This window comes from Jatropha curcas, chromosome 7 (genome assembly GCF_041381405.1).
Source record: "Jatropha curcas cultivar XTBG-Jc1 chromosome 7, XTBG_Jcur_1.0, whole genome shotgun sequence".
Classification (NCBI taxonomy): Eukaryota; Viridiplantae; Streptophyta; class Magnoliopsida; order Malpighiales; family Euphorbiaceae; genus Jatropha; species Jatropha curcas.
In genome coordinates this window covers 20,593,381-20,606,509 of record NC_143157.1, presented here as the reverse complement: position 1 = coordinate 20,606,509, position 13,129 = coordinate 20,593,381, and the positions used below count along the sequence as shown (strand labels likewise).

The window sequence follows — 13,129 nt, the reverse complement described above, 5'->3', positions numbered from 1 at the left end:
ATAGAAGTCTTACAAAGAATAAGCAGTGCCAACGTTGATTTCTCTGCGACTTTTGAAACCCATAATCGTATAATAATTGCTAAAATTTCCTTGTATCTTGATTGATAATTTGTCTTGTGAACAACGAAAATGAAAATATTGGGAACATTAATTGAAAGCTACATTCGGGACATCAAAAAAGAAAAAGATGTCCATTTCACACTTCTAATTAAGGAATCTTGTTTACTGAACTGCAATCACCTACACCTCTTACTTTGATTTTTATGAGAACTGATAATGGCAAAAACTTATCAAGCTCACCAGTTCGACATCTTCTCTCCAGCTCCAAAACCCGCCATTCTTGCTGGTAATTGGTTGTGCTGCTCTAATCTTCCATTGGAGCTTAATTTGAGGAATTTTGATTTCTTCTTTTTTGTTCAATCTTTTGTTCAAACCATAGATGTTTTGTTACAAAAAGATTGAGATTTTAACGATGTATTAGAGAGCGAATCAGCTAAAGTTACTAATTTTAAGATAAGAGGATCGCTTTTCCATTCAACTGTCAAATGGAAATTTTCTACCGTGGCTCTATTAATGTAGTGCTTATTTGATTTCTTGATGATGATCCATGTTTACTAACTGAAGATTCTGATTCGGGCATATTCCTTTCTGTGAAAAAGCCAGGCTGCTTCGGTTGAGGCAATGCACTGTCACTGCTCAACATTACAACAACAGTTGACATGCTAGGCCTCTCCTCCGGCCGCTGTTGCACGCACAACAGGCCTACATGAATGCATCTTAAAGCTTCACGTATGGAATAAGAGTCTAGCGTATTGTCAACTAGTTCTGATGATCTTTCTTCTATCCATAGTTTCCATGCCTGAAAAAGAGCCAGAAAGATCAGAACTTTGTTCAAAAAATAGTCAAAAGAATGTGCCTCTAAATATTCTTACATGTCCAAGAAGATTAAGGTTGTGATCTGGGTGAGAAAATCCTCTGTTTTTCTTTCCGCTTACTATCTCCAAAACTAATACACCATAGCTAAAGACGTCAGATTTCATTGAGAAAAGCCCATCCACTGCATACTCAGGAGGCATATACCCGCTGCAAAAAAAGCATCAACAGAATGTTAAACCAAATGTATACAACAAATGTAGGTCTACTCATAACTTACTAGGTTCCTGCCACTCTATTTGTATTGGCCTCCGTTTGGTCTCCTCTAAATGTTCTTGCCATTCCAAAGTCTGATATTTTAGGGTTCATGTCTTTATCCAATAACACATTACTGGCTTTGAGATCTCTGTGGATAATTCTGAGTCTAGAGTCCTGATGAAGATAAAGAAGCCCTCTAGCAATTCCACCAATAATGTGAAAACGCTTTTCCCAATCTAGAATGTTGCTTCTCTTTTGATCTGATAAGTTTCTAAGCCATGTTAGTAAAATGTGTAACAAGATGCTAAATTAAAAGTAAAAATGTCGTGCATAAGTGATCAGAGAGGATCAAACCGAAAATAAAATAGTCCAAGCTCTTGTTTGGCATGAATTCATAAATCAACATTTGTTCATCTTTCTGAATGCAACACCCAATAAGCTTAACAAGATTTCTGTGCTGAAGTTTAGAGATCAAGGTAACTTCATTCTTGAATTCTGTCATCCCCTGTCCAGAACCTTCTGAAAGCCTTTTCACTGCTATTTCTTGCCCATCAGCAAAAGTACCCTAGGAACCCACATAAGTTTAGATTATTACAGATATATGAGTTCACATCAAATTTACAAACTGTGATGTTACCTTGTAGACAGGTCCAAAACCACCTTTCCCTAACATATTATTGCTGGAAAAGTTGTCGGTAGCTTTAACTATGGTGCTAAAATCAAATATTAGCAGCTCCATATCTTCCTTTCCCCCTTTGTTCTTAATAAAATCCATTATGTGACTTTCTCTTGTCATTCTTTTAACATAGGATGCTGATAAACATAAGCACTAATAAGTAATCAGATGAGAGATTTCTATTCATTTTCTAGGTTTCTTATCTACTTCAAGAGTTTTTACCATATTTTCTAACATTTCTCCGGCATACGTAAAAGATCATTGGCGTTACAATGACTGCAAGGAGAGTGCCAGCAATAATTCCTGTTTCCTTCTTATTGATAGTCGACCTTTTTTTCTGAATTTGAGCTGAAACCACAAAAATATAGTCGACCTTTTCTTAAGGTTAGCGTTTTATAAAAAGTTAATTCTGTAACATTTAGATTTTAGAGTTTTATAAAAAAAACTATTGAAACAGCTTTATGCTACTAAAACAGCTAATTTTGCCAAACAATAAAAAACAATAAAATGAAAAGTGCAGAGTGTTGGTCTCTAACATAATGACATACCCAATTCTGAAGCAGCCACCCTCACAAAGAGGTCCTCTTCACCAGGTCTAATTACATGAATCAACTCATTGAACCAAAGCAAACAGCCATTTTCACCTTTTCTCGGATCTAGATGTGCATAAGCTGTACAAGAGCAGTTTCTCGAACACAAATTCTCACATTCTTTAACACTTACACTTTTGTTATACCAACAAGAAGATTCCTCGGGCACTATAACCCCAGAATGGTTCAGGAATACAACTTTATCACTGCAATTTATTGGGATTCTTCTAACACACCCACCTGAAAAAACTAACTTCTCCCAATCTTTAGGAGACTTGGGTATGAACCCATCCAAGCATGAACATGTTGGAGTGTTATTTGCATTACAACTAGCATATGCACCGCAGAAGGCATAAGAACACTGACTTCCATTTTTGTTTGATGAGGTGTTAGTAGTAGAAGAGGTTGTAGTTAAGATCGAAAAGAATAAAAGTATGACAAATCTTGATTTTGCCATTGCTAATGGATTTAATTTTCTGGTTCTAATACCCAGGAACACGTAATGTATGAAGAAGGTAAGGAGAGAAAAATTAGACCATTGCTTGATTTACAATAAGTCTTTGTTCAAGAAGGAAATTGGTTGGAGGGAACCGTGAAAGCAAATAGTTAGTGGGGACATCAAATTTTTCTCCATGACCATAATTTTCTTTGTCTGGTCCCAAAATTTGAGAGAGAAATTAAATGCAAACAAGAAATTTCTCAAAGAGCGCACAAGGATTATTACATGATTGTCTAGCACTAGTCAACGAAAGACATCGCATGATTTTAGGCATGACCATTCAAAACCAGAACCAAATTGATCAAAACTAGAATCAAACCATTTTTTATTTAAATCATAATTGAAACTGAGTGTCTAAAGGTTTGATAACTAATGAAATTTCCTTATATCCTTCATTGATGATGTGTTGTGTCGTGTAAAAAACGGAAATATAATTATTGAGAATTGTGAAAGCTAAGTTGGTCGTTGGGGACATTAAAAATGGAAATATTCAAGGAATCTTGTTTACTGTAAAGCAATTACGAGGACCCTTTAGTTTGATTTTGAGTCAACAATTAATTAAATTTTATTAATTTCTATGTATCATACTTTTTTTTTTTAAAATATATATAAGATAAATTGATCTAATTGGTCGAAGCGCATTAGACCTCACTCTCGTGATTATAAAATGAAGTCGTAGAGTAAGTATTTTTGACTGTTAATTAAATTTTATTACATGGCCTTTTTTCTTCTTCTTAAAATAGCCGCTCTATTTGTGCCATTAGCGACAAAAAGAAAATACAAATGGAAACTGGCCCAAACTGGAAGCTTCAATGCAATTTTTTTATGGAATATGCAAATTGCAATGCAAGGAGAAATTTGAATCTTTTACAAATAGAAATTTCCTTGCATTGCAATTGCATCCTGTGGTCCAACTAGGACTAAAAATGGAGGTAGGTTTTAGGTTCGGAATCCATCAAGATTCAAGAATAAAATTTCATATAAAAAAAAATAAGTAATCAACATTGTAATTTTGTAATGCCCTTTCCCAATTTCAACTAGAGATAAGTGTTGAGTTCGTTAATTAAGAATGAGTTAGATTTTGATTATTTCGATTAATTTTTTTAATTATTTGAGTTAGTTCAATTGTGGTAAAAAAAAATAAAATATTATGGATCAAAAATTAGAATATTGACAGATAATAATTTTTGATATGCATTTTGCTTTGATTTTGATATAGACAATATTTATTAATAATATTCATCAAATTAATGATAATTTTTTAGTAAATATAAATTGATCTCGAGACTTTCACTCCACACATTTTCTATAGAACGTAAAATAACCAACTATATCACACCTCTTTTCTTCAAAAAAAAAAAAAAAAAAAACTATATCACACCTCTTAGTTGGATTTTGCTTTTCTTTATTACATAGTAGGAAACACAAAAATAAAATAAAATTTACAATGACAAATGACAAACATGTATCGTTAGTATATTACAATATAACAATAGCCTCACAATTTAGAGAATAATAAAAATTAACAATAATGTTTTTCCCCATTTGTATATTTATTTGTTGTAAAATTATATTATTTTATTGATTATATATTAGCACTTTTTTCTTCTTTTTTTTTTTTCCTTCATTCCCTCTGTTGAAACTTATAACATTAACGTTTTAAAGAAATTACGGGTTTATTCGGCAAATTTAGTTATTTTAGCAGCTATTAATTATTTTAATAGCTGTTAGATGTTAGCGGTTAGATTTTAACTGGTTAAGTAGCGGTTTAAAGCGAAAGTATTCTGTAAAAATAACTGTTTGATTAGCAATTAAATTTAAAATAACAAAAAAAAGACATTGAAATATTCACTCAAAATTTTCACATATAGATAATATTAAACTCATTATTCAAAAAAAATCATTAAACCTAATTTTTAAAATTTAGGGGAGCAAAAATTAAAAAGTTCACTATTTTATAAATAAAATTGAAAATTTTTAATATTTTAGAGATAGACATTTTTAATTTTTAATATTTTTTTGAATTCAAATGTTAAATAAACGTTTTTTTTTTTCTTTTACTATCAATTATAAACAAGCTAAGTATAAAAAAAAATAAAAAGACATAATGCGATAAACAAGGCTTCTGAAGAATAAAAAATAATAAAATGACACTATGCGATAAAGATGGATTTTAATTTAATAAAAGATAAGATTGTAAAAAATTTTTGTAAGGAAAAAAAAAAACTTAAAACGCTAAATAACATTAGGTGAGATAAACGTTTTAGAAAACGCTCAATAATACAGAGAAATAGTGTTTTTACTAATTCAAAACACTAAAAGCTATTATAAATATTGTTGGCGAACACGGCCTATATTGACTCTGAGGGATGAGTATTTTCTTTTATGAAACAAAAAGATTTTCAACTATAATTGTTGAAATAATTAAAAACTTTTATTTTTTTTCACAAGAAGATTAAACAATTTTAAGTGTTTAAAATAATATTTTTATATATAAGTCTCACCAAATTATTAAAATTATATATATTTATTGTATATTGTTTTAAATAACTGAATGTACATGCTTGATTTGTTTTCATTTTCTAGTCATTTTTATATCATGATTTTCACATGAATATACTTTATGGATGAATGTTAACCTTCAAGCAATTGCCTTTCAATTGATACTCCATCAGCTTTTAATTTTCAGATGCACATTTTTTCCGGTAAATATGATAGTTAGATGAAATGTTATTAAAATATTGAAGGAAACTAAAATTTTTCTTTCAAAATTAAAATTATGGAGAACGTTAACTATAAGTTTTTAGAATTTAAGATTTATCATAAACACAAACAATTTGAAATTCATACATTTTATCGTGATATTTTCAATGAGATGTGTTGGAAAATGTTCAAAAAACATGAAAATGTTCTTTTTAGGACATGAAATTTTCTATTTCCATGACTTTTCATTGCTCTTAATTTCTTTCTTATTTCTAATATCATCACTATCAGTAAATATATTCCAAAAGAAGACTGATATGTCAATTTTACATAAACGAAAGGCTGAGAATTCTATGAACATATGAACACAATATCCTCTGGAGAAGTTATCAAATTTCAGCTGCAAATCTTCCCATGGCCTTTGTCGGATACCCTGATATTGTTTACCTCTGGATGATCAATCGTTCATGTCTTATATTTTTTTCATCTGCTCTGCTGTTGCTTATGAAGACCTAATTTTTGTGCTGCTGTGTTTATTGGGTCGCTAATTTTAGAGTTGGAGAGAAAAAAAAAAGTAATTGGATTTTACATGGATCCAAATAGACTAACCTTTTTATGTTTTAAATATTCACTATTTTTGTTTTTTTATCTTTTTAATTTTTATTTTTATTCATATATGCAATTATAATAATTGCTTCTAAGTTCAAACAGAACACCAATTGGTTAATTATTTGTCAGGTCGAGCATGAAAGAGATTGCAGGCATGAACTGGATATTTCCATCAACAAACTACTTTTTTACTTAGACTATCATTAATTATTAAAATATATCTAAATTTATTATTATTGGTTGCTTGCAATTGAAATTGGCAGATGTAATATCCACAAGTAAATGATTTCTGTGCAGTGCCTTTACCCACAAATTATTAAATTTTGAGATCTGATATTTGTATGCCATTTACTCAGAAGTAGCTTTAGGTGTTCGTATTCAAACAACTTCGATTTTATGGTTGGTTTGTTATTTTGAATTAAGGCTGTGCAAAAGGTTTGCATTCTGAATTAAAACATGGCGTGGTGAATTCGACAATGAGACAGAGAGGAGAGTGGCTTTTGATGGAATGGATAGAGTGAAATTGAACAACTTCAAAAGACAAGGATGAAATTGAACAATTTAAGAAGGTCATGGTCAAGGATCATCAGATGACCCGATCCAATGGATATAACATCTAATCTGGTTCAAATAGATTTTATAAAATCCGCTCAATTTAGTAGTTAGATTAGATATAGATTTAAGTTTCGCTTATTTCTCGAAACCAACATATTTTATCTTTGAAAAATATTTTCTAAATAAATTATTTTCCATTGTTTGGTTGCAGTATTAAAATTAATTGCCAAATATTAAAATCTTAACTAATAAAACCATTCAAAATATTTATAATAATAGAAAATTCATATTTTAAAAGATTATTGTTAAATATGAGAAAAATATGAAAAAATAATAAATTATAAAAATCGCTGGTGACCGGTGTTAGTGGCCAACAGTGACCCATGGCTGGTGGTGAACCGTAACTGTTGGTGGTGGCTACCAGTAATTAATAAATTAAAAAACGAGCATTTATAAAGTTATAACAAGTTTGTCGGTGTCTGGAAAATATTTTTCTTTCTTGAAAATGAGAAGTCATTTTTTTTAATAAAAAAAAAATGAGAAGTCATTTTCTTTAATAAAAAAAAATGAGAAGTCAAAAATATTTTACATTAATTATTTTCTTGAATGTTTCAAACAATAAAAAATTATGAAAATAACGAACAGAGTCTTAGAATTAAATCGAATACAGATATAACATAATCCGATTATAATTCTAGTTACGTAAGTACATTCATTCTTCTTTTAAGTTGCTAAAAGGTTAACTCTAACCAATTAAGATTCTTAACCAAGGTGAGAGTCTAACATTTAAACGAGCGACTGTACAGAGAACGCATTGGCTCATAGCCCTTCCTGTGTTTATGAGCTTTAATGGACTCCCCTGCAATAGACTCCTAATATTTTATGCTCGTTCGTACTCTAGTTCTGGTCATGTATTCTTGGGCTTACAACAAAAATAATGTTTGTTCTAAAATTATTTATCAAAATAATGCAGTTTTGATAGTAATTCAAACAATAACGCAATCTCAGGGTAGAATTTTAATTGCAATGAATTTATTAAATATAAAGACGGGTTAAGAGCGAAAAAAAAAAGTGCAAAAAATAACTAAATCCTCCGTCCGACCCTGAAAACAGATTTGCTGATTTTTTTAATATATATATATATATATATATATATATATATATATGTTTTTCTACTTGTAATATAAGCAGATATGTGTTACTTGAAGGGTTAGCTCTAACCAAATATCATGCTCTCATATTTTCTTTTCTCCATAGACAGTTGCTTTTTGATGCTAATCAATTGTCCAGTTCCTTTTTGTAAGAACTATAGAAATAAAACAAACTAAAAGTGAAACATATGATCTTCCTCATTTCAGATTCATCTCTTTTTGCTCTCTGTTGAGTGTAATATGTTCTGTTTGTTTTATCTTTATTCCAACTGGTATTATCTTGATTTGCATTGCTTAAATATGTCGTTAAGCAAATTGAGCATTGTACATAATTGTTAATTATAAAATGAAAGAAAAAAGAATAGAGGAAGACATAACCTGTAGAATGTGAAATTGACATTTATCACTACAAATTTACATTGAAGATGATCAGCGAATGTTGACTTAGGTATCCTGATAATATTAAGCGAGATAAAAGTAGGAGAATACGCTTGGGGCGCCTAATATGCAGGAGATGAAAGGATGAGAGTACACTTGGCTGCTACAGCTACTATAAATTGAATTATATTCTTAAAATTGTAATAACATCTAATTAAATATCAAAGCAAAGCACCATGCAGTCCACAATAGTAATGGCTTCGCATTATCAGGAAGCTAAACATTAAGATCATTAGCCATCAAACAAGAACCAAAAAAAAAAAAAAAGAGAACCCCTACATATTTACATTTCATGCCTATAGGCTTCCATCCCTGTTTCAATTGTAGTTCTGGTAGTTGGATGGTGCACCTTGGTGAGGCATGCCTCTATTGTCAGGGCCATTCTGGAAGTTCTGCTGCATGTTTCCAGGCATGTTATTTGACCATCCGGAATTTGGGGGCATTCCTCCCATGTTCGGTGGTGGTGAGTAGCTGTTTGGTGGTGGTGGGTAGCTGTTTGGTGCTGGTGGTCCAGCCGAGTAGTTATGAGGCGGCGGTGGTGGAGGTCCAGCTGAGAAATTTTGATGTGGTGATGGTGGAGGTCCAGCTGAGTAATTTTGAGGAGGCGGTGGTGGAGGTCCAGCCGAGTAGTTGTGAGGAGGTGGTGGTGGAGGTCCACCTGGTCCACTCATGTTGTTTACCACTTGATTATCCATTGAAGCTGCTCTTGTGCTCTGGAAATCTCGGTTCTGCACATTTTCCCTTCTTCTTTCAAAGTTTCTTGATCGATCAAAGTTCCGAGGCCTATCATTGCGCCTATTTCTCTCATTTGCTCTAGCATTGTTCTTTATCCATTCCTCATGGTACTTCGGATCGTAAGGAACAGCTTGACCATTGATGAATGGCTCCCCTGTAATAAGCAGATGAAAAGGATGCAATCCCTCTAAGTAAAAGCAGGTACCATAAAAGCCTTAAATTTATTGCAAGTGAGGAAAGAGGTCATTTGATAATGTAGCAAGATTATTTAATTGCATGTCTAGAACCCATGATCCAATGCAAAAAAGACAATAAAGGGGGTGAGAAGATACAAAACGTTCCCTACAAAAAATGGTACTGGCTTTACCCTTTCAGATGTTTAAAAATGCATTGAAAACATCATATTTTCCTAAAACCTTTTCATACTCAATTTTAGAACTAGTAAAATCAATTACCAAGAAATACCAACTGCTGGTAAAATCAAGAGTACTGTTATGGATAAGCCTAGAAAAATATAAAGACTAGTTTCATTCAAAAACAATGCATATGATATGATATTCTTCTTACAACCAAGACAATATGCAACTAATATCTTGAAATCCTAGATGCATAATAATTGTTCGTGCATGGAAAAATATAAATAGGTTCCAGCAGACATATTATGCTGGTAAATAAAAGAGAACACCTCACCTCCATAGTCTTTGTTTTTCACGTCCAAGTATGAATCAGGAAGAACCCATCGAACCTTGGGCAACTCTGAGAGAATGGAAAGAAAAAACACAACACATCCATCAGAGATCAAACTGCAATTACACTCAATAAATTAAGCACCTGGAAGATAGATGTACCTTTGATTTTGTAAGAGAGCTCTTCAGACACAAGTGCTCCAAATGCATAGTAGCACCTGGTCGACACCGAGTAGATCTTCATCCTTGCTTCTTCCTCACTGTTATTCAAATCCACAAATTACATAAAAATACATTAAAAAATACATTAACATCAATAGCCAGACCATTCTGCTTAAGAAACAAAATATGAAGCATGCACTTAGCAAGAAGGCAAAAAGTAGAATCAACTGAACTATAAATGTAAACTAAAAACTACAAACCACGACATGCCTAACATGCATCATTGTTACACTTTCACCACAGCTGTACACAATAAAATGCAACTAATATGTTAAGAGCTGTACTTTGATATATCCATAAGAAGTAATAACTGCTATAATACACCATATCACAACCCATAATGATAGTGGTTATTTGCCAGTTGAGGACCAAAAAATTCATTAATCAAACAAGAACCTTCAAATAAAAGAAACAAAAAGGTTCTATCAGTTTACCCAATTTTTCAGGTAACATGATAAACAATTTACAACAATTTTAAAATTACAATTACCTTAAGCCCAAAAATATCAATTCCACAAATGAAATAAAGTTACATAAACAATTAATTAAATTTTGGGAAAAAAAATAATACCTGCCTACAATTTGAGCTAGGGTTTTGATATAGTAATCAATAATCTCATCCCTGGTAGGGTCACCCTCTGGTTTCTCCATAACAACAAGCCAGTGTTCAAAATCACAACCATCAAGCAATATCGTCTCTTTTGGAGGCCGATTAGACCAATTAGGACTGGGATCATTGAGCGACAACGTTGTAGTACGGGTTGAGAAAGACCGGGCAGTGAAAGCCCCAGAGCTGAAAGAAGCAAAGTTGGCAGCAGCGTATATTGGGCGCAGAGAACGAAGGACAGATAAAGACCGAGAAGCATGAGAGGGCATTGAAAGAGAAGAGAAGCAGCGACGGAGAAGATTGGTAGTAGTGAAGAGAGTGCGAGCAGGATGACTAGCCATTCTTTAAAAGACTAAAGAGAAAATTATAATTAGCTACAGCACATTTTTTTCTAATTTAAAAAATAACAAATAAAACGCAACAGCGAAGATAAATTCCTCAACACATTCCCAATCATCAAAATTTATATATTTTTGAAGAAATGAATTAGCTTCATCTAACTTAAAAGTACATTAAAAAAGAACAATACTGCAACAAAAACACAAGAAATTGTACATAAACCTAATATTCATAATACAGTCAAATCAACTAGTTAGTTAGGCTTAGCTAATTTAAAACTACCTACAGCAAATTAAACTAGCTACAATCAAGTTTAGGGATAATAAACAAGTTTGCAAATTAAACTAGCAAATTCAAAGTCTAGCAATATGACTAAAACACTTATATGTTCAAGCTACCTAAGTCAGCCCTATATCCTTCTCAAAAAAATTATTAAAAAAAAAAAAAAAATCAGCCCTATACAAAATACAAAATATTAAACCCTTGTGTAATCCCCTATGTAATTTGTGTTATTGCTTTTAAAAGCTTATTTGTAAATAGATTTGTATAAATATCTCATGGTAAAAAAAAAAAAAAACAACAAATTAATCCAATTAAAAAAAAAAAAATCTTCTACTTTGGCTTAGGAATAAAATCGGCCCAACTTCAAACTTTCACATTTTGTACAAAAAGCAGATTCCTTTTAGTGTGTTTTGCTTATCAAATTTGATATTTTTAACTAACCTCATTTACAATGTCAAATTTGAAATTTGAAATCATATTATCGAAAACCAAACTTTGAAAATATATATATATATCATAACTTTAGCAGCAGAAAATTAACAAACCATTCTCAGTATATGACAACTATATGCAAATAATCTCATTCTCAGTATCTCTAGACAATCTTAATCATTATTAACAAACCAAACTTTGAAATAACGAACCAGACATATCAGATTTCACTTAACAAACCACGAATTGGATTATATTCACCATCCTTTTGCCTTCTAATATATACATATTTTGAACAAATAAAAAATGCACAAAACCCATAAACGAAAAAATAAAACAACATGCAAATGATCTCGGCTGAACCCATAAATTAATTCAACAATTCCTCCTCTTTCTCTATTTTTATGTGTTTATATAAAAAAAAAAAAAAAGAAAAAGTAAAAGGAAAAGGGACGAAGCAAAATAAAAAAATAAAATAAAATAAAATAAAAAGAGAACGAATAAAAAAAATAATCAAGAACGAACCTGGCTTGAAGAGCACGACTCCTGCGGAGGCGATGGCCAAGAACGAAAGCAACGGGAAGGTATAAAGAAAGACCGTGGCTGTAGAAGTGAAGAAAACGAGCGGCGCAGGGAAGGGAGGGAGGAGAAAATACGTTTGAATGGAGTTGAGTTTGAGAGAACTCTCTATTTGTATGGTTAAAACGCAACCCTAGGGTGAACGATGTACGTGGATTCATTTAATCTTCCTGTACCAAAACTACGTCGTTTTGATGGTAAAATAGTTATATCCATTATTATTATTATTATTAAAGTTATTATTCTTTTTCTTCTTATTATTATATTTATATTATTATTATTATAATACTTGTAACATCCCTTCCCGGTCCACCCGTAAACCCGAATAAACCGAGTCGAGACGCTACAAACTGGTTGACTTATATTCTGTCATGCTGATATCATAATGTATATTGAATATAATATCATGCTGATATTGTTTACATTAATAATGTACGTAATATTTACAAGCCATGATACTAGTTTTCAAAACGGCATGGGCCCAACTGTGTGCCCTGTACATGCCATGAAAAAGATAGACAAAAGATACACATCAAAATGAGTAGCTACCCTGAAGACTGAGTCTTCTACAGATGAACTGCAGCAGTTGTAAGCTGACTCTCTACGGTCCAGTCTCAAAACCTGCGAGTTAAACAGGTAACTCGCTGAGCAAATAAAACTCAGTGGATATCTCAACTTATAAAGAAACAAGTAAGCACATTCATATATAGAAATAAGCATGGAAACACATATGGATAATTAAGCATATAAGCACACATATCATGATACTTTCATTATCCCTTGATTATTGTTCTTACTGTTTATTATGCTGTATGACTTATGCAATGTTTAGTCAGTAGAACTGTATGGCTCCATAAGGTTATAGTAAAACCAAAGTGATAAGAAAAACTGTATG

At 31.7% G+C, this 13,129-nt stretch overlaps 2 protein-coding genes across 2 annotated transcripts; both read right to left on the bottom strand.

Annotated features, from left to right (window-relative positions):
- Positions 1–68: 68 nt before the first annotated feature.
- On the bottom strand, positions 69–3,049 carry LOC105635745 (G-type lectin S-receptor-like serine/threonine-protein kinase SD1-1). Its single transcript, XM_012218832.4, has 7 exons — positions 2,356–3,049; positions 2,030–2,155; positions 1,769–1,944; positions 1,486–1,696; positions 1,154–1,391; positions 933–1,083; positions 69–859 (listed from the first exon to the last, which is right to left on the bottom strand). The coding sequence occupies exons 1-7, from the start codon at positions 2,852–2,854 to the stop codon at positions 557–559; spliced, it is 1,704 nt and encodes a 567-aa protein (XP_012074222.1). The 5' UTR covers positions 2,855–3,049; the 3' UTR covers positions 69–556.
- Positions 3,050–8,462: 5,413 nt separating this feature from the next.
- LOC105635735 (multiple organellar RNA editing factor 8, chloroplastic/mitochondrial) lies at positions 8,463–12,338 on the bottom strand. The gene is made up of 5 exons (XM_012218821.4): positions 12,181–12,338; positions 10,567–10,954; positions 9,936–10,033; positions 9,778–9,843; positions 8,463–9,241 (listed from the first exon to the last, which is right to left on the bottom strand). Exons 2-5 carry the CDS (start codon positions 10,941–10,943, stop codon positions 8,670–8,672), a joined length of 1,113 nt encoding a protein of 370 aa, XP_012074211.1. The 5' UTR covers positions 10,944–10,954; positions 12,181–12,338; the 3' UTR covers positions 8,463–8,669.
- Between the last annotated feature and the right edge of the window lie 791 nt (positions 12,339–13,129).

Excerpts from the sequence above, each read along its gene's own strand:
- LOC105635745 (XM_012218832.4), bottom strand. The coding sequence starts at position 2,854 with ATGGCAAAATCAAGATTTGTCATACTTTTATTCTTTTCGATCTTAACT. Across the intron at positions 1,392-1,485 it reads CTTGGACTATTTTATTTTCG|ATCAAAAGAGAAGCAACATT; the intron begins GTTTGATCCTCT and ends GAAACTTATCAG. Across the intron at positions 860-932 it reads ACCTTAATCTTCTTGGACAT|GCATGGAAACTATGGATAGA; the intron begins GTAAGAATATTT and ends GCTCTTTTTCAG.
- LOC105635735 (XM_012218821.4), bottom strand. The coding sequence starts at position 10,943 with ATGGCTAGTCATCCTGCTCGCACTCTCTTCACTACTACCAATCTTCTC. Across the intron at positions 10,034-10,566 it reads CTAGCTCAAATTGTAGGCAG|TGAGGAAGAAGCAAGGATGA; the intron begins GTATTATTTTTT and ends TTTGAATAACAG. Across the intron at positions 9,242-9,777 it reads GAAAAACAAAGACTATGGAG|GGGAGCCATTCATCAATGGT; the intron begins GTGAGGTGTTCT and ends TGCTTATTACAG.